The sequence below is a fragment of the Ceratotherium simum genome, chromosome 1, assembly GCF_057802395.1.
Source record: "Ceratotherium simum simum isolate JZ-2026a chromosome 1, ASM5780239v1, whole genome shotgun sequence".
Classification (NCBI taxonomy): domain Eukaryota; kingdom Metazoa; phylum Chordata; class Mammalia; order Perissodactyla; family Rhinocerotidae; genus Ceratotherium; species Ceratotherium simum.
This window is the reverse complement of record NC_141900.1, coordinates 104,128,502-104,152,590: the sequence shown is the minus strand read 5'-3', so window position 1 is coordinate 104,152,590 and position 24,089 is coordinate 104,128,502. Positions and strand designations below refer to the sequence as shown.

At 57.5% G+C, this 24,089-nt stretch overlaps 1 protein-coding gene across 2 annotated transcripts; it reads right to left on the bottom strand.

Annotated features, from left to right (window-relative positions):
- Positions 1-136: 136 nt before the first annotated feature.
- NOS3 (nitric oxide synthase 3) lies at positions 137-18,870 on the bottom strand. Of its 2 annotated transcripts, XM_014787630.2 has the most exons (26): positions 18,692-18,870; positions 17,222-17,324; positions 16,732-16,880; positions 16,350-16,512; positions 14,892-14,983; positions 14,664-14,805; positions 14,247-14,386; positions 13,968-14,142; positions 13,325-13,426; positions 12,515-12,709; positions 12,318-12,391; positions 11,974-12,118; positions 11,637-11,741; positions 8,674-8,741; positions 8,211-8,327; positions 7,932-8,106; positions 6,036-6,168; positions 5,833-5,911; positions 5,517-5,704; positions 4,776-4,948; positions 4,045-4,255; positions 3,873-3,960; positions 2,441-2,562; positions 1,467-1,615; positions 859-1,053; positions 137-733 (listed from the first exon to the last, which is right to left on the bottom strand). In XM_014787630.2, exons 1-26 carry the CDS (start codon positions 18,868-18,870, stop codon positions 572-574), a joined length of 3,624 nt encoding a protein of 1,207 aa, XP_014643116.1. In that variant the 3' UTR covers positions 137-571. The 2 variants fall into 2 exon arrangements, with proteins under 2 accessions (XP_014643116.1, XP_087289100.1); XM_087432974.1 differs by having other exon boundaries at positions 3,873-4,255.
- Between the last annotated feature and the right edge of the window lie 5,219 nt (positions 18,871-24,089).

Here is a 24,089-nt window from a genome sequence, read left to right as displayed (position 1 = left end):
AGAACTGCCTGTGATTGGCTGGAAACCGTGTTTCCAGAGTGCCGGGTCAGAGTGGAGCGTGTACACTGGAACTCAGTGCAAAGAATTACCCCGCCCACCCCCCCATCTGCACAAGTTAAAAGACAAAGCTTGTCATTATATAATTTTAATTGACAGGGGCTGGGTTAGGCATCTTAGTAGCTCTCATAGCATCTGGTCCAGTCTCATGGTGAATCTTCAATAATAAATATTTGAATCATTTAGAGATTAGGTGTCAAGATAAGATAGTCCTGAGAGAGGTAAGGGGATTTAAAATTCACCTAAAGAACACGAAAGGGGTGACAGTGGGCCCTGGAATACCACTGCTGGGAGGGGCCTTCCAGATTTAGTCAGACCGGGGTAAGGGAAGGGGCCTAGAGAGAGAAAGGGACATTCGCTCATTCCCAGGAATAAGGCGAGTCTCGGCAGACTCTGGACAGACGAGGGGAGAGAAGGGGTGGTGGCTGGTCCTGGTCATGCCGACAGGGGAGCGGCAGAGCCAGAGTGGACTGACGACCCCTCTCCGGGACTGGGGTAGAAAGCAGGAGGGCTCTCAGGGGCAGGAGGTGTCTTGGCCGGGCAGGTCGAACGACCAGGGCACTGTACCCTGCAGATGCCGCTCCTGCAAGGAAAAGCTCTGGGTGCGTATGCGGCTTGTCACCTCCTGGGTGCGCAGCGTGAGCCCGAAAATGTCCTCATGATAGCGTTGCTGATCCTGCGGGAAAGAGGGTAGCGGATCAGAACCCTAGTCGGAGCTCGGCACCGGAGCGGGGCCCGCCCCCAGGGCTCCGCCCCTCTACGATAGGGCCCCGCCCCGCCCCGGGACCACCACCTCCGCACCCGCAGCACGCCGATGACGTCGCCGGCCTCGTCCAGCTCCATGTCGCCCTCCGTGGCCAGGATGCGTTGCACCGTCTGCAAGACGCTGGTTGCCATGGTGACATCGCCGCAGACAAACATGTGCCCCCTTTCGAGGCACAGCACGCGGTGCACCTCAGCAGCCAGCTCCGTCCGCAGGATGTCCTGCACGTAGGTCTGAGAGGAGGCGGGGTTAGGGACGTGTCCTGGGGGCGCGGGACGGGAGGAGAGGGAGAGGAGAGGAGGGGAGGGGAGAGGAGGGGAGGGGAGGGGAAGAGAGAGGAGGGTGGGCCCCGGCGGGGAGGGCGAGCCCTAGATGTGAAAATATTCCTGGTGGACCAGGTGGGGCCTAAGTGCGCAGGGATGGGGTCTAGAGAGGCGGAGCCAAGCAAGGGGCGGGGCTTGGTGAGGATGGGTGAGACCAAAAGGGGCTTTGGGCACGCGGGTGGGGCCGAGTGGGCCCGGGTGCCTGAGTGCCGCTGGGTGGGAACTGAGGGGCCGGGCCTGGGCCTGTGCGCCCCGCTGGAGCGCACGTCGGTCCTTCTCCCTTTCCCTAGCTTCAGGTTATCCCCGCCCTCAGAGGCCCGCACCTTAGGGCTGTCGGGCTCTCGGGAGAAGGCGGTGAGGACGCGGCCAAATACCCCGCGTTGCTGGGCATCCTGCACCTCGTCGCGGTAGAGGTGGTCGAGCTGGGAGCATCGGCAGCCAAACACCAAGGTCATGGGGGCAGGCTGCAGCCCTGCAAGCAGCAGTGCGGTTTGGGAGAGCCCCTTCCCGGGGACCGCAGCCGCAGCCACCCCTCCGACTCGCTACCCTCGCCCTGGGCTGACAGCCCTTTCGGGCAGAATTAAGCACTCTTGGCTTTTTGGTCTCTAGGAGAGTGCAGGATGCTTTCACAGAGAAAGCCTGACCCTGATTTACAGAGAAGAAGCCCAAGCTCACAGGAGATGGTGACTTCCCTCGGGTGGAATGACCAGAGGTGGCGCCGCACTGGGACATGGGGCCTCTGACTCAGGATGCCACGCCCTTTGCACTGTCTAACACTGCAGTTCTGGACTCTATCTAGCCTCTTCCCTGCTCCAACCCGGTATTCTCCCCCTCCTTCAGCTCCCACACATCTACCTTTCTCTCTGTCCAGCCCCCTTCTTTTGATTTACCAGCTGCCCTGCGCACCCCATGCCCAACCTGAACACCCTGTAGCTTCCTTGGGTCTTGGACACACCTAGTTGAGCTCTGGCACAGTCCAGAGTCCACCTGGGGCATTTCTGTCTTCTGTGTTCCAGCCCCATCCTCTCCAGACTTCCAATTCCCCTTGTCCGTTTGTCCTTAGTCCCATCCAACACCTACTTTGTGCCCGGCACCAGGAAGTCAGACCAGCAGGGCTCTGCCCTTGCCACTAGGCCCTCCCCCTTCCCTTGGTCTAATAAGCTTCTTTTCACCTTTGTGACCCTGGTTCCTTGCCCTCTTTCCTACCTGGTTCCTGCCTTCCAGGCCCTGCCCCTTTGTCCCTAGGTTGTGTGACTCCCTCCTGCCTTCTGGTCATTCCCTTGGCCCCCAGCCTCACCTTTGCTCTCAATGTCGTGTAGCCGCTCCTGCCAAAATCCCCGGAAGGGGGCGATCCCGGTGCCCGGGCCCACCAGGATGCAGGGTAAGCTGGGATCCAGAGGCAGCCGGAAGGAGGGTGCCCTGGCCGAGAGACACTCGTAAGGCTACCTTTGCTTCTCCAGCCCCTGTTCTTACCAACCTCGGTGGCTGGCATGGTGGAGAGGGGAGAACCCAGCTTCACTGAAAATGAGTTAATACTTGTCATGTGTTTATGACAGCACCTAGTTCATAGTAAGCACGATGTGTTTATTAAAAGAACTCTGCTTGCAGGCAGAAACTCCCTGGACCTGTCGTCTCTGGAGGATGGGTCAAAGGAAATACTGTTCTATTTGAAGAAGGTTTGACGTCTAAGTTGAGGAGATTTTGAAATATAGGGAAGGGAAGGACAGTCTTTTGGTTCATAATGGGTTCATGGAGTGTGTTAATTTTAAATCATCCTCAATATTGGTATTTGGTTTGTATTCATTAGATTGGTACAGCTTATTTGTTTTTTTTTTTTTCTGAGGAAGATCAGCCCCGAGCTAACATCTGATGCCAGTCCTCCTCTTTTTGCTGAGGAAGATTGGCCATGGGCTAACATCCATGCCCATCTTCCTCTGCTTTATATGGGATGCCGCCACAGCATGGCTTGACAAGCAGTGCGTGGGTGCGTGCCCAGGATCCGAACCTGTGAACCTGCGAACTCTCGGGCCACCAAAGCGGCGCGCACTTAACTGCTACGCCACTGGGCCAGGCCCAGTACAGCTTATTTGTAATTTAGCCTCCTGGATGGATTTGGGTCACTGGGCCTAGCTAGTGCCGTCCTGGGAACTCTTCTTAGGCCCACCCGAGGCTTTCGGCTCCTGGCTGCTGGATGGGACAAGACTTCTGAACACAGCATGAGGGAAGTGTGTTCTGAGATCCTTCACCTTCTTTGAGTCCTCAGTGACACTATGGTAATCTAACTAGTTCTCCCCGGACTACGTGGGGCCTTGTTCTTGAACAGGGCACAGTTCCCAGGTGCCAGGCCTCCCAACGTCACACTGACCCCAAGGATGTAGTGAGGAACACAGTACCCCTTCTAAAAGCAACAGGGTCTGCTGATCTAATCCCAGCCCTGTCTCTGGAAGCTGTAGTTTCAGGGCAGGACCCTAAGTCCAAATTAGTGAAAGGCCTGAAGCTTAGCCAAAGTTCTGAAGTGGTTTGACTGGACACCCTATCCTTGATGTATTAAGTAGGTCCTCCCCGCTCCCAATCCTGCCCCTCACCAAAGCTTCCACCCTAACTCTGTGTAACTGCCCACCGATTCCTCTGTCTGTCCCTGGCCATCCATGTGGCACTTTGTCCACCCCTGCTTGGAGAGACACTTCTTGATGCCCCTCCTGCCTCCATCCCCAACAGTGCTCACTTACCCCCTGATGAAGCAGGGCACAGGGTCTCCAGCCTTGAGTTGGCTCAGCCATGTGGAACAGACTCCGTAGTGCAGGGGGCCCAGCCCATCTAGGGATTGGGGAGAAGAAGGGGTCAGTGAGGGGCCCATCCCGGGCTCACTGTGTGGCCCTGTCCCTGTCCCCGCAGCCTCACCCTGGGTCCTGTATGCCAGCACGGCTACTGTGAGGTGGATTTCTCCGGGGTGGGCGCTGGGGGCCGAGCTGACGGAGTAGTACCGGGGCTGGAGCAGGGGCAGCTGGGTGAGGAGCAGGGGGGCCGGCAGTGCCACCGATGGAAACTGCTCCAGCACCTCCAGCAGCGTGGGGCAGCGGAACCACTTCCACTCCTCGTAGCGCCGGGGGTCCTGTGGGGGGCATGGTGCAATGGGACCTCCCAGCCCTGCCTGCTGACCTCCCTTTTTTTGTGTGTGAGGAAGATCGGCTCTGAGCTAACATCTGCCAGTCCTCCTCTTTTTGCTGAGGAAGACTGGCCCTGGGCTAACATCTCTGCCCATCTTCCTCCACTTTATATGGGACGCCGCCACAGCATGGCTTGACAAGCGGTGCATTGGTCTGCGCCTGGGATTTGAACCGGCGAACCTGGGGCCGCCGCAGCGGAGCGCGAGCACTTAACTGCTTGTGCCACCAGGCCGGCCCTGACCTCCCTTCTTGACCCCTCCCAAGCTGAGCCTCCTTGGGATTTCTCCCTCCTCAATTCAGGGCAACACTTCTCTGTGCCTGGCTCTTTAAGACCTTGAGAGTCAGAGATGAATGAGTGACTGGAGCTGGGTCTTAAAGCCCCAGTACACGTTTGCCAGGTGGGCTTCCCTTCCCCAGCTTGTTCTGCCCCACTAGCCCCTGCTTCCCACTGGAGTGGCCCCCAACCTGGCTGAGGGTCTCAAGCTCCTGCTGTTCGCTGGGCTCTTCGGCCAGGGTGCTGAGCAGTCGAAGGAGTTGAGGGCTGGGTGGGGAAGTGATGTCCAGGAAGAAGGTGAGAGCCTGGCGCAGCGTGCACGGGGGCAGCCGGGGGTCCCGCACCCAGCTGCGGGGAGGGCCACCTGGGGGTGGTGCACAGGGGAGCTCTGAGGAAGGGGCCAGCCAGAATTGCATTGTCTGGTGTGGTGATTGCTTCTTGGGGGGTACATGGGGACTGCCCATGCCTCATGGTGTTTTGTCGGAGCCCTTGCCCTTGAATAGCAGTGGTGGGCCTGTCTGGGCAGCCCCTGTGTGTGGGTTTGGAGGTCTCTGGCTGGTTTGGGTTGGTATGGGCTCCTCTGCCTCTCCCCCACCCAACTTATTTTAACCCCAGGCAGTGGTGCAGCAGAAGGTAGACCCCATGCCAGCTACAGGGCAGGCTACGCTGCCAGGGGGAGCCTTTGGGAGGAGCCCAGAGGGAGGGACAGCTTTTTGGGGATGTGTGGGTGGTTTCTGAGAAAGGAGCCACATGTGTGGACCATCCAGCAACAAGGCTAGCCTGGCAGGAGGCAGCACAGCCACTCTAGGGGCAGTTGGGCTGGCTGCGAGCAGAGGTGGCAGCCCTCTGATAGGCCATGCACCCGAGGGGACCCTGGGGCCAGGAGGATGGAGCAGGTTCCCACTGTTGTGCCCCAGACCACGGCTCCTCACCAGGGCTGCCCTTCTCCAGCTGCTCCACTGCCACGGGCTCGCCTGCTGGCGGCGGGTCCTCCACACGGCTCAGCAGCGCCTCCACGAGGCCGGGCCGGTTGGGTGGGCAGATGCCTATGTGGTCCCCTGGCTGGTACTGAAGCCCCTCCTGGCCTCCAGCGTCCAGGCGCACCAGGATTGTGGCCCGGCTGGGGGTAGGGAGAAGGGGCAGTTACAGGGGGCAGGGCATGGGGAGGAGGAAAACAGGATGTGAGAGGAGGGTGCAGTGGTCTGGGGAAGGAGGGGTGGGGACAGGTGGAGGTGTGGTCCTCCTCACGTGGACTTGCTGCTTTGCAGGTTTTCCACTGAGAGGACTGTAGCCTGGAACATCTTCCGCCGGTGCACGTGGATCAGGCCTGGAGAGGGCAAATGAGACTAAGACTGAGCCAGGGACTGCCCCCCCCGCCCCCACGAGAGTTCTTCCTGGGACCCTAGGGAACCTCGAGGGCCAGCAGGGTCAGGGCGAGGTCAGGGCCGCACCTGGCAGCAGCTGGAGGCCCTCAGTCTGGGTGCTCAGCCGGTACCTCTGGCGCTTCCAGCTCCGTTTGGGGCTGAATATGTCCTGGGCAGCGGCCTTGGCGTCCTCACCCACGCAGAAAGTCTCACAGGAGGCCTGAGGGGCAAGGTGGTGAGGGCCAAGGACCTCGGGCCACCAGGGAGGGCCCAAGCAGTGAGGAGCTCACGAGGGCTGATATGGGAGGTTGAGCTGGGCCTGTTGGGTCCCCAGTCACCACCTCCATTCTTGGGGCTACAGGAGTGGAGGGGCCCAGGAGCGGGAGTTGCTCATCTGTGATCAGCAGCCCCAGTGGCAGGAGGGAGAATGGGATTGAAACGGAGGCTGAGGCTGACAGCACCTTATTTTTCTGCCTGTGTCAGGGCTTCGCTGCTGCACTAGCCCCCTTTTGCACCTATTTATCTGTGTCACACCCACTAGTTACTCGATCTGGCGCGTGTTAATCTCGTGTCCCGGGGAGCACGGTGCTTGGCACACAGTGGCACTCAGTGAATGCGCCTGTACATTCAGACCTGCATTCAAATTCTGACTCCTGTACTTAGTTTTTACATGCCTCAGTTTCCCCTTCTTTACATCTCATTAGGTTCAGGTGAAGATTAAATGAGATACTTTATGTAAAGCCCTTAAGTGCTCCTGGAGTGGGACACCCAATTCAGGTGGGTGGGGTCTATGGGAGGGGTCTATGGCTGGTCTGTCCTCCCCTACACTGCACACAGGGGGCTGGAGGTGGTCCCTGGGGCAGGATCCCTGCGAGGGGTGGGTCCTATGTTTCTACTCAGGAGCAAGTCTGGCACACTGCTAGGCCAGTACCCGGCTTGGAATGCAGGGCTCATCCAGGATTGGCTGCTCCCTCCCCTCCCACCCCATCACCAGACCTGTTAATCTCTTTTGTGTGTGTAAAGGCTTATATCTCTTCCTTCCTTCCTTGGCCCCCTCCCTTCCTTCCTACCTCCACTGCTACCACCCTGGTTAGCTCAGAGTCTTCCTGCTTCTAGCTGGATGCTCCTCCAGTTGACCCTGAGCCCCCAGAGTGGTACCCCTAAACTTCATGTTGGGTCCTCCCTTCTTTCATCAGCTCCTAACTTCCAGCTGCTTTTCTTGGTCTAGATTCTTTAGTCTTGTTTTCCATTCCCCCTTCTCCCCAGTAAACCCTCCACCTGGGCCAGGTGGCCCTCCCCTGCCCACCCCCTAGCATGCCCTCCTCTCCGTCCGTCCAGACCTGCTGAGCTCAAGCCTCAGAACCCTGGCAGGGCCCATGCTCCCCCGGACAGGGTCTGGACTGGGAGAAGGACCCCCATTCAGCTCCAGGCATATTCCCCGGACCGGCCAGAGCTGCCTCCGGAGGAAGCCCAGGCTTAAAAAGTCACAGCCCTAGCAGCCGCCCCTCCTTACAGTCCCCTCCAGTCCAGGCACCACCCCAAGCCTGTCCGGCCTCTGACTTCCTGTAGTTTCCGTGCTGGCCTCAGCTTTAGCCCTCGCCTCTGTCTAACCCATCCTTGATCCTTCCTTCTCCCTCCATCCTGCCGGCCCTGGGCAGGAGGCCCTGCCCTGCACCCCTCCCTTTGTGCGCCCACTCAGGGGGCCCAGCCTCTGCCTGACTGAGGCTCCTGCCTGCCATCCACCTGCCATGTTGTTAGGGCCATGTTGTCCACTACTCAGGACAGCCAGAGAGCTGGCTGTGCAGTGGCAAAATGATGGTGGATTTTGGAAGAAACAGGAAGGGACTAGAGAACCAAACAGAATCAGGGCAGCAGTGAGGCCCCCAGCCTCAGTATTGCAGGTCTAGGGAGGAGGTGTCCAGGCTGGAGTGAGTCAGTAAGAGGTGGCAGGGGTCGGATGTCAGGACAGGCCCAGGGGCTCACCTGGAAAGCGGCCTGGGCCCAGCCGCGGAAGGCCTCCTCCTGGCCGCACAGCTCGTCGCCCTGGCCCAGCTGCAGGAGCCGCTCCCCACCTAGCTCTTCCAGCCGTGTGTCCACCGCACGAGCAAAGGCACAGAAGTGGGGGTATGCCCGGGAGCCCAGCCCGAACACACAGAACCTGGGGTGCAGGGAGCTGTCACTGGAGCCCACCCCTGTCCCAGCCCATGTGTGTCCATGCAGCTTGCCATCCTGGCACCCCTCCCCTCGCTGAGGTCCCCAGACCTGAGGGTCCCCAGTGCCCCTGCGCTGTCTGTGTTACTGGATTCCTTTCTCTTCCGCCGCCAGGAGGACACCAGTGGGTCTGAACAGGAGAGGCTGTTGAAGCGGATTTTGTAACTCCTGGCAAGAGAGGACAAAGACAGCGGTGTTACAGGGAACTGAAGACATGACGCAGCCCCAGACAGCCAGGGGACAGCTTCAGGGGCTCTGCATCTGGGGCAGGAAAGGCCCTGCCCCTGGGCTTGGCTTCGCATCCTTGGGGGTCTCCAGGACTCCAGGACCTGCTCTGCCTCCTCTCCCCTCTCTGAAGGAGACCTCAGGACTGACGGCCCTTAGAGCCCTGGGGGCTGTGATGGCGGGTCAGAGGAAGGAGGGCTTCCTGGCTGGGGTGGGAGCCCAGGCCTCCCCACACCTGTCCTCCGGCTTGTTGAGACACAGAGGGCGAACTCTCCAAATGCCCACTCACTTGTGCTGTTCTGGCCGAGGGGAGCTGTTGTAGGGGCCCGACATCTCCATCAGGGCTGCAGCAAAACTCTGGCGAGGGGAAGTGTGGGCGGCATAGTTAGTTTTATTTCAAATTATACAGAAGTTTAAAACTGTACCAGGCTGGGCCTTAGTATTATTATTTGTAACTTTTAATTTGTTTTGAAAATTTCAAAAGAGGTATTGGCTTTCTGAAAACATTACAGAGGCATGTAAAGTAATAAAAGAGAAAATCTTTTATCTTCCCTCCAGTCTCGGCTCACAAGGCGTGCACTACAGGCAGGTGTCTAACTTTCTAGTCTTTTCATTGTACTTACATATATATCTGTATTTGTAGTATTTTTAAAAAGTAAAAATGAGACTATGCTATACTTTTTTTTTTTTTAAAGATTTTATTTATTTATTTTTCCCCCAAAGCCCCAGTAGATAGTTGTCTGTCATAGCTGCACATCCTTCCAGTTGCTGCATGTGGGACGCGGCCCCAGCATGGCCGGAGGAGCGGTGCGTCAGTGCGCACCCGGGATCCGAACCCGGGCCGCCGGCAGCAGAGCACGCGCACCTAACCGCTAAGCCACAGGGCCGGCCCCATAGACTGTGCTATACTTACCTGCTTTTTATCAATGAGCTGTCATGGATGTCCTTCCAGGTCAACACGCTAAGGCTGACCTCATTCTTTTGAATGGCTACGGAGTATCCCATCATTTGTATGTACCATCGTGTATGAGACTTCCCTCTGACTGAGGACATTTGGGTGGTCCATGAACAATGCTATCCTACACTCATCAGTGCCTGCTCCCTCTTTTGCTTATGTCAGTAGGGTAGTCCTTAGCAGTGGAATCGTCGAGAGGATTCAAAAGCCTAACGGGGCGTCAGACCGTCCTCCAGCATCGGGGCAGAGAAGTGCTCTTTCCTCCCTTCTGTCAACACTGGATGTGACCAGTCCTTAATATTTTAGCCAGTTTGATAGGTGGAAAACAGCTCTCAGTCTCCCTGCATTGCCCTGATCACTTGTGGCACCGACACCTTCTACAAGGCTGCGCTGCCTCATATGCTCCCATGAAAACAGCTTAGAACTACGTGGAACAACCTTCATACAGGAAAAAACAGAATGCGGCAAGGCCAGAGCATCTCGGTGTTGACTGTGGATGCATTTGGGTGCAGGGTCTACAGGTTCGCTGTAATTAGACTGTACTGCCTTAATTTTATTCTTTGGACATTTTGTTGAAGTGCAACATACAGAAGAGCACAGAGCATAAATGTACAGCTTTATAGATTTCACAAACTGAACCTACCTGTGTAATCAGCATCCCATCAAGTAACATCACCAGCATCCTGGAAGTCACCTTGATGCCCCCTCCCAGTCACCACCACCCTGCTTGACCCCCGGGGTAAGCAACCACTCTCAGTAGTTTCGCCTTTTTCTGAACTTGATACAAAGTGAATCCTGTGGTCTGATTCTTTTGTGTCTGGCTTCTTTCCTTCTACCTGATGTTTTGAGATCAGAGTGTATTGTATATGGTTGCAATTCGTTCACCTTCATAGCTGCATCGCATTTGAATAGACTACAATGTGTTTATTCAGTCTACTGTTGATAGTCACTTGAATTGTTTCCAGTGTGGGAGCATTATGAACAATGCTGCTATAAATATTCTTGTTCCTGTCTTTAATGAATATACCCCATTTTCTGTAGGGCATAGTCCTAGGTTTGCTCCATTTGTAAAAATTTGAGGTAAAATTTACATACATTGAAGTGCACAGAACTTAAAGGCACAGTTCAATCTGTTTGGCTGTTTGGCAGTTTCATAAAAAAAAGTTATACATCTACTCGCTGAGCAGCAGTTCTACTCCTAGGTGTTTATCCAAGAGAAATGAGAACATAAGCCCACAAAAGCCTAGTACAAGAATGTTCATAGTAGCTTTATTCATAACAGCCAAACACTGGAAATAGCCCAAGTGTCCATCAACAGCACCGTGGAGAAACAGCCCGGGTGTATTCACACAATGAGTGCTCTCAGCGGTAGGAAGGAACGAACTACTGAATCACTCAAAGCAGGCTGAGTGAAACAAGCCAGCACACTGTGCTCCCCTCCGTATGACCTCCTAGGGCGGGCGAAACTCACCCAGGTGACAGAAAGGAGAATGGTGGTGGCTTTTGGTAGGGAGATTAGCTGGGAAGGGGATTGACTTGGGGAATTGACAAGGAGACTGTCTAGGTGATGGAAATGTTCTTATCTTGGTAGGGTTGTGGGTCAGATGGGTGTAAATACTACTTTTATACTAAAAAAAAAGTGATTCTATTTTTCTTTAAAAGGCAGATCAGAATGAGGGCTGAAGTGGGCAGCAAGGCAGGGGAGAAGTCTTACAGAATTCCACCTTGGAGTACTTAGTGCTCAGGAAGCGTTTGTCACCTAGAAGCCGAAACAGATAAGGGCACCAGCAGAGAAGCTTGAAAGATAATGGGTAACAACAAAGGATTGAATGCTGGTATTCTCATCTTTTCTTTAAAGATTTGTTCAGAAAGTGAAGTTACCTAATCTCCGTTGGCATCTGAGTGCTCTTTTCTTTTGTTAAGAAAAGAAGAAAAGAAAAAGCTGAAATTGTGTATTAAGTGGAGTGTTCCTGTTTTTCTCATTTGTCAATGCCCTAGAGCAGTCCAACCTCGTTGGCCAGCCAAGAAGTGCCTGCCACGTACTAAAAACTGGCATTGATAATGGAGTGACTTGGGTACACAGTGAAGCAGATGTGCGTGCTTGCGGGGCAGCCACATGGGTGGGCCTGGAGTGTGCCTTGTACATGCTCACGGGTCCCAGTGGAAGGTCCATGCTCCCACTCTCGGGGACACTCATGGCCTCTCCACTTTCCAACATGGGGTGGGGGCTTCCTGCCCAGCCACTCCATTTTGAGTCTCCCCTCATTCCCAGTGGCCCCTTTCCTGGCAGGCCTCACCTCTCCATTCTCTGGTGGATCCCCATTCCCAAATGTGCTGGTCACCACCAGCACCAGCGTCTCATGCTCGAGGGACACCACATCATACTCATCCATGCACAGGACCTGTGGGCGAGGAAGAAACACACGTCTGGGACTCAGGCCTGCTGCCCTGGTCCTTCTCTCTCTGGCCTTCCCTGGCAGGGCAAATTCAGGCTTGACTTGGTCCCTGACTCCTTGTGGTTTCCATGTCCCCCACGGGCCCTGACTATGACCCTCTCCTGTCCTCCCGGGCTCATCTGAAGATGCAGGCAGCCCTCCCTCTTTCCAGATCCCTGCTTCTCTGGCTCAGTCCTACCCGGGGGTCAAAAGCCTTCCGGAAGAGCCTCCCTAGCTGCTGTGCGTAGCTCTGGGCCCGGCCGGTCTCGGAGCCATACAGGATTGTCGCCTTCACTCTCTTCGCCATCACGGTGCCCATGAGGGAGGCAGAGATCTTGACCGCACTGTGGGTGAGGGTGGGGTGAGGGGTCCCAGGCACACAGAGATGGGACCTCCCAATGTGCACTGTCTGGACCCCATCACAGCATGGTCTTGGGGCACTGGATGGTGGGTGTGGAGGGTGATGTACCTTCCCACCGGCCCAGACTGGCAGGGGCTGGTCCCCTGGGGGTGGGAGAAGGGCAGCACTCCTAGGGCACCTACTTGGCCACTTCCTTAAAGGTCTTCTTCCTGGTGAGGCCCGTGCCCTTGGCTGCACTCCCCTTCCAGGGGTCTGGCTGCAGGAGAGTGATGGGGGGAGCGGAGGGGGAGGTGAGTAAAGAAAACAGAAGGTCAGAGGGCCCCTGGGGGCTTCTTAGTTAGAGCTGGCCTCAGTGGGCAAGAGCCAGTGGGGTGGGTACCTGGTAGCGGAAGGCAGGGGACAGGACATAGTTGACCATCTCCTGATGGAAGACAGGGGTGAGGCTGCCTGAGATGGGGGGCACAATCCAGGCCCAGTCGGCAGGGCAGCCGCCCCTTGCCTTCTGCTCATTCTCTAGGTGCTTCATGAAGGAGGCTGTGGCGGCGTGGTGGTCCACAATGGTCACTTTGGCCAGCTGAGGTGAGAGAGGGAGGGAGGAGGGGATGGGCTTAGGCTCAGCCTACAGACCCCACTACTTGTCACCCCAAACTCCGCTGTGCCCTGGTGACCCCAAACCTAATATATACTATGTTCCCCCAAACCCCAGTGTCGCCCCTCACTGCAGCATGCGTAGTCATGCTCGAGGTTCAGCGTGCAAAAGCAGCTCCAGCCTCCAGTATCTGTAAGCCCTGCCCCCCAAACCAAAATAACCTAAACTCCTGAGACCCCATGGAAGTACTCAGTGGGCACTAGTTTCCTCAAACTGCAATGCTCAGAATGCCCTCCATCCTAGAATTAGAGTTTCCAGAATCCAGTGTGTCCCACAAACTGCAATACCCAGTATGTCCTGGGGACCAGAAGTGCTGAGCATGCGCTCATCAGCCTGGTTCCTGGCACACCCTAGGCCCCTATCTTGCAGCACCTGGAATAGTATGTGCTGTGTCCCCAGAACAGCAGGCCCAGCGTGCCCCATGGCACTTGGACTGTGGAACTCCTTCCAGCTATTTCCAAGTCCCGCCCCACTTTCTAAGTGCCTCCCTCTCTTCCAGCCCCAGCCTCTTGCCCTCCTGGCCAGTCTGAGCCTGTGCACCTGGTAGCTGTGCAGCACAGCCAAGTTGATTTCCACTGCTGCCTTATCTTTCCACAGCGATGAGGTCGTCCGGGTATCCAGGTCCATGCAGACGGCCACATCCTGGGAGCAGGGGTGTATGACATTAGTAGGGACAGGGCGGTGGGGAGTGGATGGAGAGCATCTCTGTCTCAAACTCGTGAGGGGAAGGAGTGAGGGTGGGTGGGTGGCCATCTGGTGGCCTGACTGCCTACTTTGGGACTGGTTCAGGTTCTGGCCTGCCAAGGCACCACAGAGCAGATAGGGACCCTGAGCTAGTCACTTCTCAGCCCTGGGCCTTAATTTCTCATCTCTAAAATGAGTCTTAACTAACATTTTTTGGGTCAAGGTCTGCTTTGAGAATCTGATGAAAGCTTTAGGGGTATAGATCCTATCCCCAGAAAAATAACTACATGTTCACACACACACACATGCACACACACCCCTTTGCCCCAACCTTGGAGCTTCCAGAGCCCTATGGAGCTCTAGTTTAGGAGGACCTGACATCCCCCAGATTCTCCAGTTGCTCACATTCTGTGGATCTGTTTGCGAGTCAGAGACATCAGCCTGGGAAGGGGTGGGGCATGCAGCTCCCTGCGTCCCCTCCCCATCCGCTGGCCCTCACCTCCAGGATGTTGTAGCGGTGAGGGTCACACAGGTTCCGCATGCCGATCTCAGTGCTCATGTACCAGCCGCTGAAAGGGGCTGCCGGGAACTCCAGGCCCCCGATTTCCAGCAGCATGTTGGACACTGCCGGGAGCGCGTACCAGCGCAGGCCCAGGGCCGCGAACCACTCCAGCCTGGGGGCGTGGGGCATGGGATCAGGTTCCGTCTGGAGCCTTGCCTGCTTAGCTATCCCTGGGCAGCCCCCTCCTCCACTTGACCCAGTCCCTCTCGTGCTCACGTGGGATGCTCCAGAGGCACCTCGAGGACCAGCTCGGGGGGCAGAGTGAAGAGTTCCGGGGGTTCATCTGGGGCCTGGAGCAGCAGGGGCAGCACGTCAAAGCGTCCGTTTCCCGGGGTCCAGCCGTGCTGGATGCAGAGCTGCGGGGAGCAGTGCCCGAGGTGGGTCTGAGGATCCAACCTCATGACCTCCTCAGGGACCCCCTTCGTTAGCCATCTCCCATCCTTCTTCTCAGGGATCCCTCATTGACTGGCTCTCCATGCCCACCCAGGGACCTCCTTCTTTGGCATCTCCCATCCTTCATCTTAGTGAGGGTCCCCTCTTCCTGCCTCACTGACAGGTCTTTGACTGGACCCCCATGCCTCATCCTAGAGCCCTCATTGACTGGCTTCCCCCTTCTCCGCCTCTCCGGCCCACCTCAGTGATCTCCACATTGGCTGGGTCCCCCCGCACAGAGCCGTCCTGCTGCCTGTAGCCCGCGTAGCGCACCAGTTGACTGTTCCAGATTCGGAAGTCTCCGCGGCCCGCGGCACGCTGGGGGAACACTGTGATGGCTGAGCTGACGTGGGGACAAGAGCTGGTCAGAGCCCGAGCTCACCGCTGTCTGGAGGAGGGGCAGGTCTCGCGCGGCGCTGGGGCACTCACCGGAGGTTGCCCCGGTTGGTGGCGTACTTGACGTGGTTACAGATGTAGGTGAACATCTCCTGTGCAGAGCTGCAGTCCCGGGCATCGAACACCTGAGCCAGCGAGATAGGGGACAGGAGGGAGGTGGGAGTCTTGAGACCAGCCCCAGGAGAAGGTAAGGAGGCAGGGGAGGGAGGGGCGGCCTTGTCGGCAGCCTTTAAATGCTGGGGGTGTCACTCGCTGTGAGCCATGCTTCCTTCTCCTCCGGGGAGCCTCTCTGACTGTTTGCACCCGCACTGACCCCTTCCTGCTGCACCCCACACACCCGGCATAGCCTGGTCTGCTCCTTAGCTCCTTGCTAGAGGCGTCTCCCCACTCCTACAGAAGGTGACTTGGTACCTGGTACAGAGGAGGGACCCAGTGACTGCCAAAGTGATGACTGGGGAAGGGCATCAGCTGATAGGGAGACAACCTAGGGGTGTGGGTGGTGAGTTCCGCATTACCCACGGGGCTCAAGCAAGGGCAGGTGACCCCAGCCAGTCATCCAACTCCCTTTGAGCACATTGATGATGGGGAGTGGCTACGCTAGATGGCCTCCGGGGACTCTGCCTGTCCTGACATTCTGATGCTAAGAGGAGCCATCTTGACTGGCTGAGTGGAGGCCCTAGCAGGAGGCGGGGAGGTCTCTTTCCTGCTTGAGGGAGGAGGAGACTTGTGTTAGTGACCAGGTAGGGGGTGCCAGTGGCTGGCCTGGGGCCAAGAGAGGGATGTAGCAGTGAGCAGAGTCAAATATGGAAGCTCTGATGGGTTCAAAGTTGAGCTGACACTATGAACAACTTAAAGGAGTATGCATGTCAGATAGGATTGTTCTTATTTTATTCGAGACTCCTTTGGGATTTACTGAGCATGTGGCTTCATTCCAGATTCTTTGGTGGCCAGTTACAGCCAAAGAGGCCAAGGTCACCAATTCAGTTCCCTTGTGGGTCAGCTTGCTTCTCTTAGTGCTGGGCCACAGGCTGCTCCAGTGACCCAGGCTAGCTGTGAGTCACGTGGTGGGTGTGTGAAGGTGGGTGTGGGGCTGAGGCACTGGGAGACTGGAAGGGAGCAGTGTGTTTGAAGTGAGGGGTCTGGGCTGGGTAGGCGAGGCCTATGTGGAAGACGCAGGCAGGGGCCTTTTCCAGAAGGCTGCTCCTCTTACTCCAACAATACCCTCCAGGGATCACTGCTCAGCTATCCTCACCAACTCAGTGCTCCTGGGTGTTTCTCCCTCCACCCAGCCGAGGCATTTCTATGGGGCTTACCAACCAGGAGTTAGCTACTGGGCTGAGGACTCCCCAGGGGTACCAGTGTCTAAGGGAACGGGCAGGGATCTCCTTGAGGCTTGGGACCCCCCAGGGAAGGCTTAGGAGCTGCCTGCACCCCTTCTCCCCACTGTTGTGTCCCCTGGCCCCCTCCTGAGTGCTTGCTAGCCAGCCACACCTGCAGCTTCCCCCACTGGATCCGGCCCACACAGCGGGAAGCGTTGCGCCAGGCCTGCTTGGCCCCGAACACCAGCTCGCTCTCCCGAAGCTGGTAAGTGCCTGTGGCTGCCACCTCAGCTTCCACCTCCTGAAGCCGCTGCTCATGGGCCTGGGAGCCGCTCCTGGGGAGGAGAGGGGAGCAGCGGGAAGTCGTGTGGGATGGGGACCCCCAGGCTTTGTGTGAGTGTTGCGGGGAGGGTGGTGGTGCTGAGCTCAGGCCCGTGGTGTCAGGATGGGGGGTGGGAGTGGATCCCGGGGAAGGGGATCACTGTTTCTAGGTCTCCACAGGACCCAGGGCAGAGGACAAGGTGGGCTGTGGGGCTGGGTTGGGGAGGTCTCACCTCTTGATGGAGCCATAGTACTGGTTGATGAAGTCCCTAGCCTGACTCAGCAGCTGCTCAGGAGGTAGAGGGCCCTGGGATGGCCGGCTCTGCAGTTTCCGTGGAAATACCAGAGAGCCCAGGCAGCGTCTTGGCGTGCAGGGCCCATCCTGGGTTGGGGTGGGGGGCGGAGGTGGAGAGAGCAGCAAGCACAAAGGTCAGGACCAGGCCGGGGTGCAGGGATTGGGGGGTCGGGGGCAGAGGGAGAGAGGGGCTGGGAGGCATGGGTTCAGGGTCCAGGCTGATACTGGAAACAGGGGTGGGGTTGGGCTGGGTTAGGGCAGGACTTAGGGCAGGGGCTGGAGGCTGAGAGTCACTAAAGACCCCTGCACGTCCCTTAGCCCCCCTGGTTCTTCCCAGTCTGCCCTCTTTTTGGAGATGAGGGGCCGGTTCAGGAGGGGATGGGCTTCAGTCGTTCTGACTCTGAGGGGCTGGGGAGGCCCGGCCTTACCTGCTGGGACTGGGCACTCAGCGTGTCGTAGGTGATGCTCCCCACCTCCCAGTTCTTCACACGAGGGAACTTGGGCCCCTGCGGGGGCCGGGCAAGCGGAAGGCTGTTGGGAGCCGGGGTGGGGTCATGGGGGAGGAGCGTACTTCCTTTTGGATGTACCCCTGAGACCCCTCCGACAGCATCAATAATCCCAATGATCTATTGCTTGCCTGCCATATGCTTTTTTACATTTTCTCTCATCAGCCCTCACAATCACCTCGGGAGGGAAGCAGTATTTGCATCTCCGTTTACAGAGGAGGGACCTGAGGCTCAGAAAAGTTAGGAATCCTGCCAGAGGCGGGAGAGGTAGAGCTTGGCCCCTCTCTACCCAGGCCCCCTGACTCCTGTGCCTGCTGATACTCACCAGATCCTGGGTTGCCGGGGCTGTGGCGCTGAACCCCTGAGCCCCTGGCCCAAGGCTGGTCTTCATCCCTGTGCAGGACCCACCTCGCCTCCTCTGGACATGGGGTGTCCAACCCCTGAAGTCGCAAGAGCCCTTACCTTGAGGGGATGGAGCCCGTGCCCATGCTGAGGGAAGCTCCAGCAGGGATTCCTCAGCCCTGATTTCCCTCCCCGCACACACCCCTCCTGACAAGGGCCATCGTGTGAAGGGAAGCCTCGGAGGCCTTATCACTTCCTCCCAGAGCCGCCAGGCCAGCTGCCAGGAGGAAGGGAGGAACTCAGGCCTCTGGTGCGCCTGTGCGGAGCCCTTCCCCGAGGAGCTGCCTGCAGCCTCAGCCGCCCTGCTAACCTGGCACCCCACCTGGCCTCCCAGCTCATCCTTCCTCCCTCCAGGGACCTCTGCCCAGGGAGGCCCTTCTGGGAGCTGGGGCTGCAGGGTTGGTTTTGGGGTTGATGGCCACTAGGAGGAGGGCCTGGAGCTGGGAAAAAGGGCCTAGCTGCTCTGTCTTCTCAGCCTCCCACCCCAGGGCCTGAGCCTCCTGGCCCAACTCTCTCCCCCTTCCATGAGACCCCATCTTCTCACTCTTCTGTTCCTACCCTTCCCAGTTCCTTTCTTCTCCTGTTAAATAATCATCGCTGTTTGTTGAAGTCTTGCCATGAACTAGAAACTTAAAACAATCCCATGGGGTAAGTACTGCTATATCCCTATTTTATATAAATGGAAGGTCAGAGAGGTTAAGTAACTTGCTCAAAGTCAAACAGCTCATGGCAGGAGAGCAGCATTCAAACCCTAGCCATTCAAACTTGGTAAGGTGGCACCCTTACCCCCGACTTCCACCTGTTGCCTGCTGGCCCTGTTGCTGGTCTCTTGTCTGAGCCTCCCTGACCATCCTGTTCTGTCCACAGTGACAGCGCTTTTGCATTGGTGACCTGGCCCTCCTGGCTGGGCTGCAGGCTCCAGCCCTTCTGAGCCCCCGGCTTCAGGCTGTGACCCTCCTGCCACCTGCTCCTAGCCCCCATGTGCCTCACCTGTGGTCTGGCGCAGGCAGGGGTGCGGGTGCAGGTGCGGGTGTGGGTGCGGGTGCCCGGCTGGGCTCTGACGCCACCGGGGAGGCTGGGCCCTGCTTGCCACACAGCCCAAGGCCCAGCCCCAGCCCCAGGCCGCAGGGTGGCCCAGGCTCCTGGCCCACGCTCTTCAAGTTGCCCATGTCAGCTTCGCTTCAGCTCTGCTGCTCCGCGCAGAGCGCCGGCCTTTTCCTTAGGAAGGGGAGGGGGCAGTGGGAGGGGTCTCTCTGGTGCTGGCCCTCGCCCCGCCCCTGCCCCACACACAATGGGACAGGAACAAGGCCGGCTGGGAGGCTCTGAAGCCTTGGCTCCATGCCACCAGCCGGGAGGGTGGGGGGCCGGACGCCTGGGTTCCGCTCCAAGGACTAGGGCTGATAAGTGGGAACCTAGGTGTCCGGTGGTGCCTGGGGGCTGGAGAGCAGGAGCTGGGGTGCAGGGGAATGGCAGGGCGGAAGGACAGAGAGTCAGAAAGCCCCTTCTGTGGTCAGACCAGAGGGGAGGCCTTCTACCTGGCCCTTACTGGCCTTGTCCCGGGGGGTCAGGTGGAAGGAGAGCACTGTGTCAGCAGGGTGGGATTCCCAGACTCTTAGTGACCACAGGGACCTCTAGGGTCACCCTGGCACTCTCCTTCACCACCCTCCCTACATCTAAGCGCTCCTGGACCCCTGCCTTTGAGTCCTTGTCTCCTTGGGGACAAGCGAGGATGCAGTGACCCTTTGTCCTTGGGTCTGGCATTAGGGTATCCCTTCCCCTCCTGCCACGATTTCCTGGAACCCCCGCCCCCCGTGACTCAAGTGGGGACACAAAAGAGCAGGAAGCTGCCCTCCAGGGCCTCCACCCCCACCCTGTCATCCAGTGACGCATGCTTCCCTGAGGGCGGTAGGTCAGCAGATAGACCCAGCATCCACGGCTGAGGCCGGGACTGCCCACTGGGGAGATCTTGGAGGCCTAGCAAGAGCATGAGGATGGGGAAACTACAATTCCCAGAATGCAGGTGGTGTACACCAGCACTCTTCAGGCACCTCAGGCTATAGTGCATGCTGGGGTTTGTAGTCCTGAGCCATCTGGGGCTGGAGAAAGGCCATGAGCTGGGGCACATTGGGCTACAAGGTCCAAGCCTCGTGGATTTGAGACCGAAGACTAAGAGAAACTACGAGAAAGAAACGGAAGCTGAGAGACGGGGATAGGCAGAGACTGGGAGAGGCAGACAGGCAGACAAACAAACATGTAGATTTGTGTTGGCTGGACTCCTCTGAAAAGCAGTGGAGGATAAGATTGGGGTGGGCCTGGGTGGGGGTGAGCTGGCAGATCAGCAGGAAGGAACGGGCTGTGCTGTGAGCTCTGGGGTCATACCAAGAAGGTAGGGTCTGCCAGTTTGGAGGGAGGAGGTGAGGGGCCTTTAAACGCAAACAAGCCTGAGCTCCTGGACACGGGAGCTTTGCGGCCCCTCGCTCAGCAGAGGGGCAGGTGAGAGGCTGAAGCGCCAGACCTGTGCTCAGTCCAGACTGGCCCTCGGGCCCAAGGCCCCACCCAACTTGCCTCCGTTTCCCAGGGAGGCGGGAGATGGGATCCAGGCTCCACCTCTCGGACATTTTCACCCACCATGGCTGAAGCAGACAGACCGCATTTCTGGTTCCCGTTCAGCCACCATCTAAAATGCACGTGACGGAGAACGACTCCTTTTTCCTGAGTCTAGTTAATGGAGCTGTGGCTGGCCTCCTCAGGGACAAGGTGACAACAAGCATCAGATGCTGATGTCCTCATGACCTGTTGCCTGCACCACTGGCCATAGCCCCTCCCTACAGTCCCCTGACCTTGAGGTCTCCCCTCCCATCTGTGCTCCACACCGCTGCCAGATTCATCTCAAAAGCAGGGCTTACCTCATGCTTTGGCTCTCCCTGAAACCTTCATCCCAAGGCCAAGGCCACTCCAACACCCTGGCCTGGCCCTCAATTTCCCAAGTGCACTGCTCACACCCTCTATTCCAGACAAACGGGCTTCCACGTGGATTCCCGAACAGTCCTTGTGTTTTCCTGCCTCTGGGCCCTCGCCTATGCTGTCCCCTCCACCTCTCCCTGTGCCTTCTGACTAAAGACAATCCTCCTTCCCCTTCCTCATGGCCCAGCCTGGGCAGCTCTGGAGGTGTTCTGCCCAGCTCTCCCTTCAAGAGAGAAGCTGCTGTAGGAGGGGCAGGTGGCTGATGGCTCTCAGCTGCAGTGCCTTCAGAATCCACCTGGCGTTCAATCCAAGGCCACGTGCTTTCCTGGAAGGCTGTCAGGGAACCCTGGGAGGTACATGGGCTCACGTTTCTGCCCCGCTGGGACTCCTCTGCGGGCAGTCTTTATGCAGAGCTCCCACTGGCCTGGCAAGACCATCTCAGAGCTCACTGTGGTCTGAGGCTGTTCCCATCTGACCCTTTTCTTCCCTCTCTCCTTCATGGATATCAGACCTGCATCCCGTTCTGGATGCTTTCCCTGCCTCCCTGTTCTCTTTCATGAGCAGTATCCCCAATCAATCTCTTATGCTCCTAACTCCTTCTTGGCTGCTTCCCGGAGGACCCGACCAACACACAGCCCTGGTGTTCTTCCCCTCACCCCTTCCTCAGCACCCCTCTCCCTGCTCCCCAGGCTACTCTTTGTCACCCTGTCACCAGGCACTGGGAGCATCTCTTGCTCTGGTTCCTCCCAGGGGTGGTTCTTGGGCAGCTTGCTCTGTGTCTGTGATTTCTCTCCCAAATGAACTTGTGTGCTGTGGAAAAACAGGTCAAGTTCTGCTCATTTGGGATACTGCTGGGCCTGAGTACCCTGCACTGAGTAGGTGCTTCATGAACATTGGCTTGTTTAGCTGCAAATGTGTGCAGCCACCCAGGGACCCGAAGCTGTGTTCTGGAGGCAGTGGAGAGGGGCCACCGGGAAGGGAGTTGGCTAAGGCTGGATGGGTCTGGGTAGGCAGAAAGAAGGGGTCAGGCTGGTGAAGATGATGGGTCTAAGCAGGGCCATTCTCTGGCCACAGGGAGGTGGGGACAGTTGAGCTGCACTGATGCACTGATGCAGCTGCACTGATCAGCTGCACTGACGGCACGGGGCAGGGCAGGCTTGAACTGATGTGGACAGAGGGAGCCATGGCAGGGGTTTTAGGAAGAGGAGGGGAAAGTCAAAATAGAGGCAGGAGAAGTCAGAGGTGGGAGCTTTCCTCACAGGGACATTTTCCTTCTCCTACTTCTCCTGGGGCTGTGGCCGGCATCGCCCCACGTGTCCTAACTTCCACCAAGAGACTGGTGTTCCCCACAGTTTGTGATTCTTCTGCCTCTGGGATCGGACTCTCCCTTCCCTCCCAAGGGCCCTGCTTGGTTCTGTCTCTCTTGGTACCTTGCTCTTTGTCAGCCATCCCTGCGAGGGCGTTAAGGCGTATGCCCCTCAAGGGCTTACTGTTCTTCTCAGCAATTGCATGTTAAAGAGTAATTTCTGAAAAAACAAAATTTTCAAGACCCGCAGAGTGGACATCCACTGATGGAAAAGAATATTAAGTTGTGGGATTTTAAGCTGGAAGGGGCCTTGGAGAGAATCTGTTTGGGAGCCCAGCCCCTTGGTCCCTGACAGTGGCTGTGTTTTCTGCCACTGAGGAGGCCGGCCCAGACCCCAACCCCTCAGCCCTGGTCAGTGAGGATGACAGACCCTTCTGTGGGTGAGGAGCCAGTCCTCTGGCTCTTCCTGCTCCCTCAGAAGGCGGCAGACCTTGCTCCTGCCTTCTGCTTAGAGCAGAGTGCTGTGTAGGGCTTGAGGTGAGATGCCCTGACCTTGGGGGAGGGAAGCCCTGGGTCTGAGGGGTATGTGGGGTTGTGGGGGCTGTGGAGGGTGGCGGGTGACGGGAGCGGAAGGCCCTGATTCTTTATAGCCCAACCCGGGGTTGTTCAGTGTGAGCTGGAAGTGCCCCACCCTCCCCACTACGAGCAGCTTCCTTCCTGCCTGCTGGCAAGGGCTGGGTGGGGAGCAGAGGGGAAAGGAGGGAAGGGAGGGGAGAAGCAGGCAGTGGGGGAGCAGCCCTCTGCAGCTCAGGAGGCCTCTGGCCTCCTCAGGATGTAACTCATGCTGCGTCAGGAGGTTGGGAGTGGAGAAGTTTGCTCAGCTTCCAGATTGCAAGGCGGGTCTAGACATTTGTGGAGGAAATTTAGGCAGGGTCTGTGCTGTTATAGGGCTCAGGCAGTGAGAGGTATTGCCTGTCTGAAAGGGCTCTGGGCTGGCACTGGGGAGCCTGCGAGCAGCCCGGCCCTTCTTGAGGAAGCCACATGGGGGCAACAGAGAGCTGAAGAGAAGTGGCGCAAAGGCCTGGGCTCAGACACCCAGAGACGACAATGAGACCCAGGATGAGCGAGGGCCACAGTGGCGCGTGCCTCTGGGCCCAGCTGGGGTGGTGGGTCCCCACTAGCCTTCTGGGACCCTGAAGTGGTTCGTTTGCATAAGCCTGAAGCTCCTGATGATGGCTCTGTGACCACCCCGCCCCCAGAGGAACAGGAGTTCCTTTTCTTGGGAAACCTGCCTGCCTCTGCACAGACCACAAGGGGTATGGGGATCTGAGGGTGCAGGGAGCCATGTCCAGCACAGCCCGGGCGGGGGCATCAGGCGCTGTGGCTCCTGTGAGAGGATGCAGGTCCGGCAGCTGCTGGGAGTCGTGGGCAGGAGTGCAGGGACCCACCCTCTGGTGCTTGTAGGTGCCATCCCCGTCCACAGGTGGGCTCCTGAGGGCACGTGGGCCCTGGTAGGGAGACTCTTCTGCCGCCGGGCCCTCAGACTGGTAGGAAAGTCACCGGGCTGAGAGGCCTTTGAGAATCCTAAGACTTTGCCCTGGGAGTGACAGGTAACTGGGCTTCTGGGAGGTCCTGGGGAGTTCGCACTAACTTCCTGAGGGAAACCTGAGTGTCTCCAGGCCTTGATTCTCCTTGAGGTTTAGACTCTTCCTAGAACCACGGCCCTGAGCAGATTCTGTGCCTGTGCGGTGCGTGTGTGTAACCATGAGTATGTGTGAGTGTGTATGGATGTGTGTGAGTATGTATGTGTGTATATATGTGAGCATGTGTGTGTGTGTGTATGTATGTGTGTGTATTATGTGTGTGTTTGTATGTATGTGTGAGTGTGTATTATGTGTGTATATGTGAGTGTGTATGTATGTATGTGTATGTATGTATGTGTGTGTATACGTATGTGTGTATGTATGTGAGTGTGTGGGAGTGTGTATGTATGTGTGTATATGAATGTATATGTATGTGAGTGTGTGTATGTCGGTGTGCATGTGTGTATGTGAATGTATATGTATGTGAGTGTGTGTATGTATGTATGTATGTGTGTGTATGTGAGTCTGTGGGAGT

Bases quoted from the DNA above. Each gene is read 5' to 3' on its own strand.
- NOS3 (XM_087432974.1), bottom strand. From the start codon at position 18,870: ATGGGCAACTTGAAGAGCGTGGGCCAGGAGCCTGGGCCACCCTGCGGC. The intron at 13,427-13,967 runs GTGAGGGCCAGC...CCCTGCTCCCAG, and splicing joins ACCGCTACAACATCCTGGAG to GATGTGGCCGTCTGCATGGA. The intron at 5,705-5,832 runs GTGAGGAGGACC...CCCTACCCCCAG, and splicing joins CTGCAAAGCAGCAAGTCCAC to CCGGGCCACAATCCTGGTGC.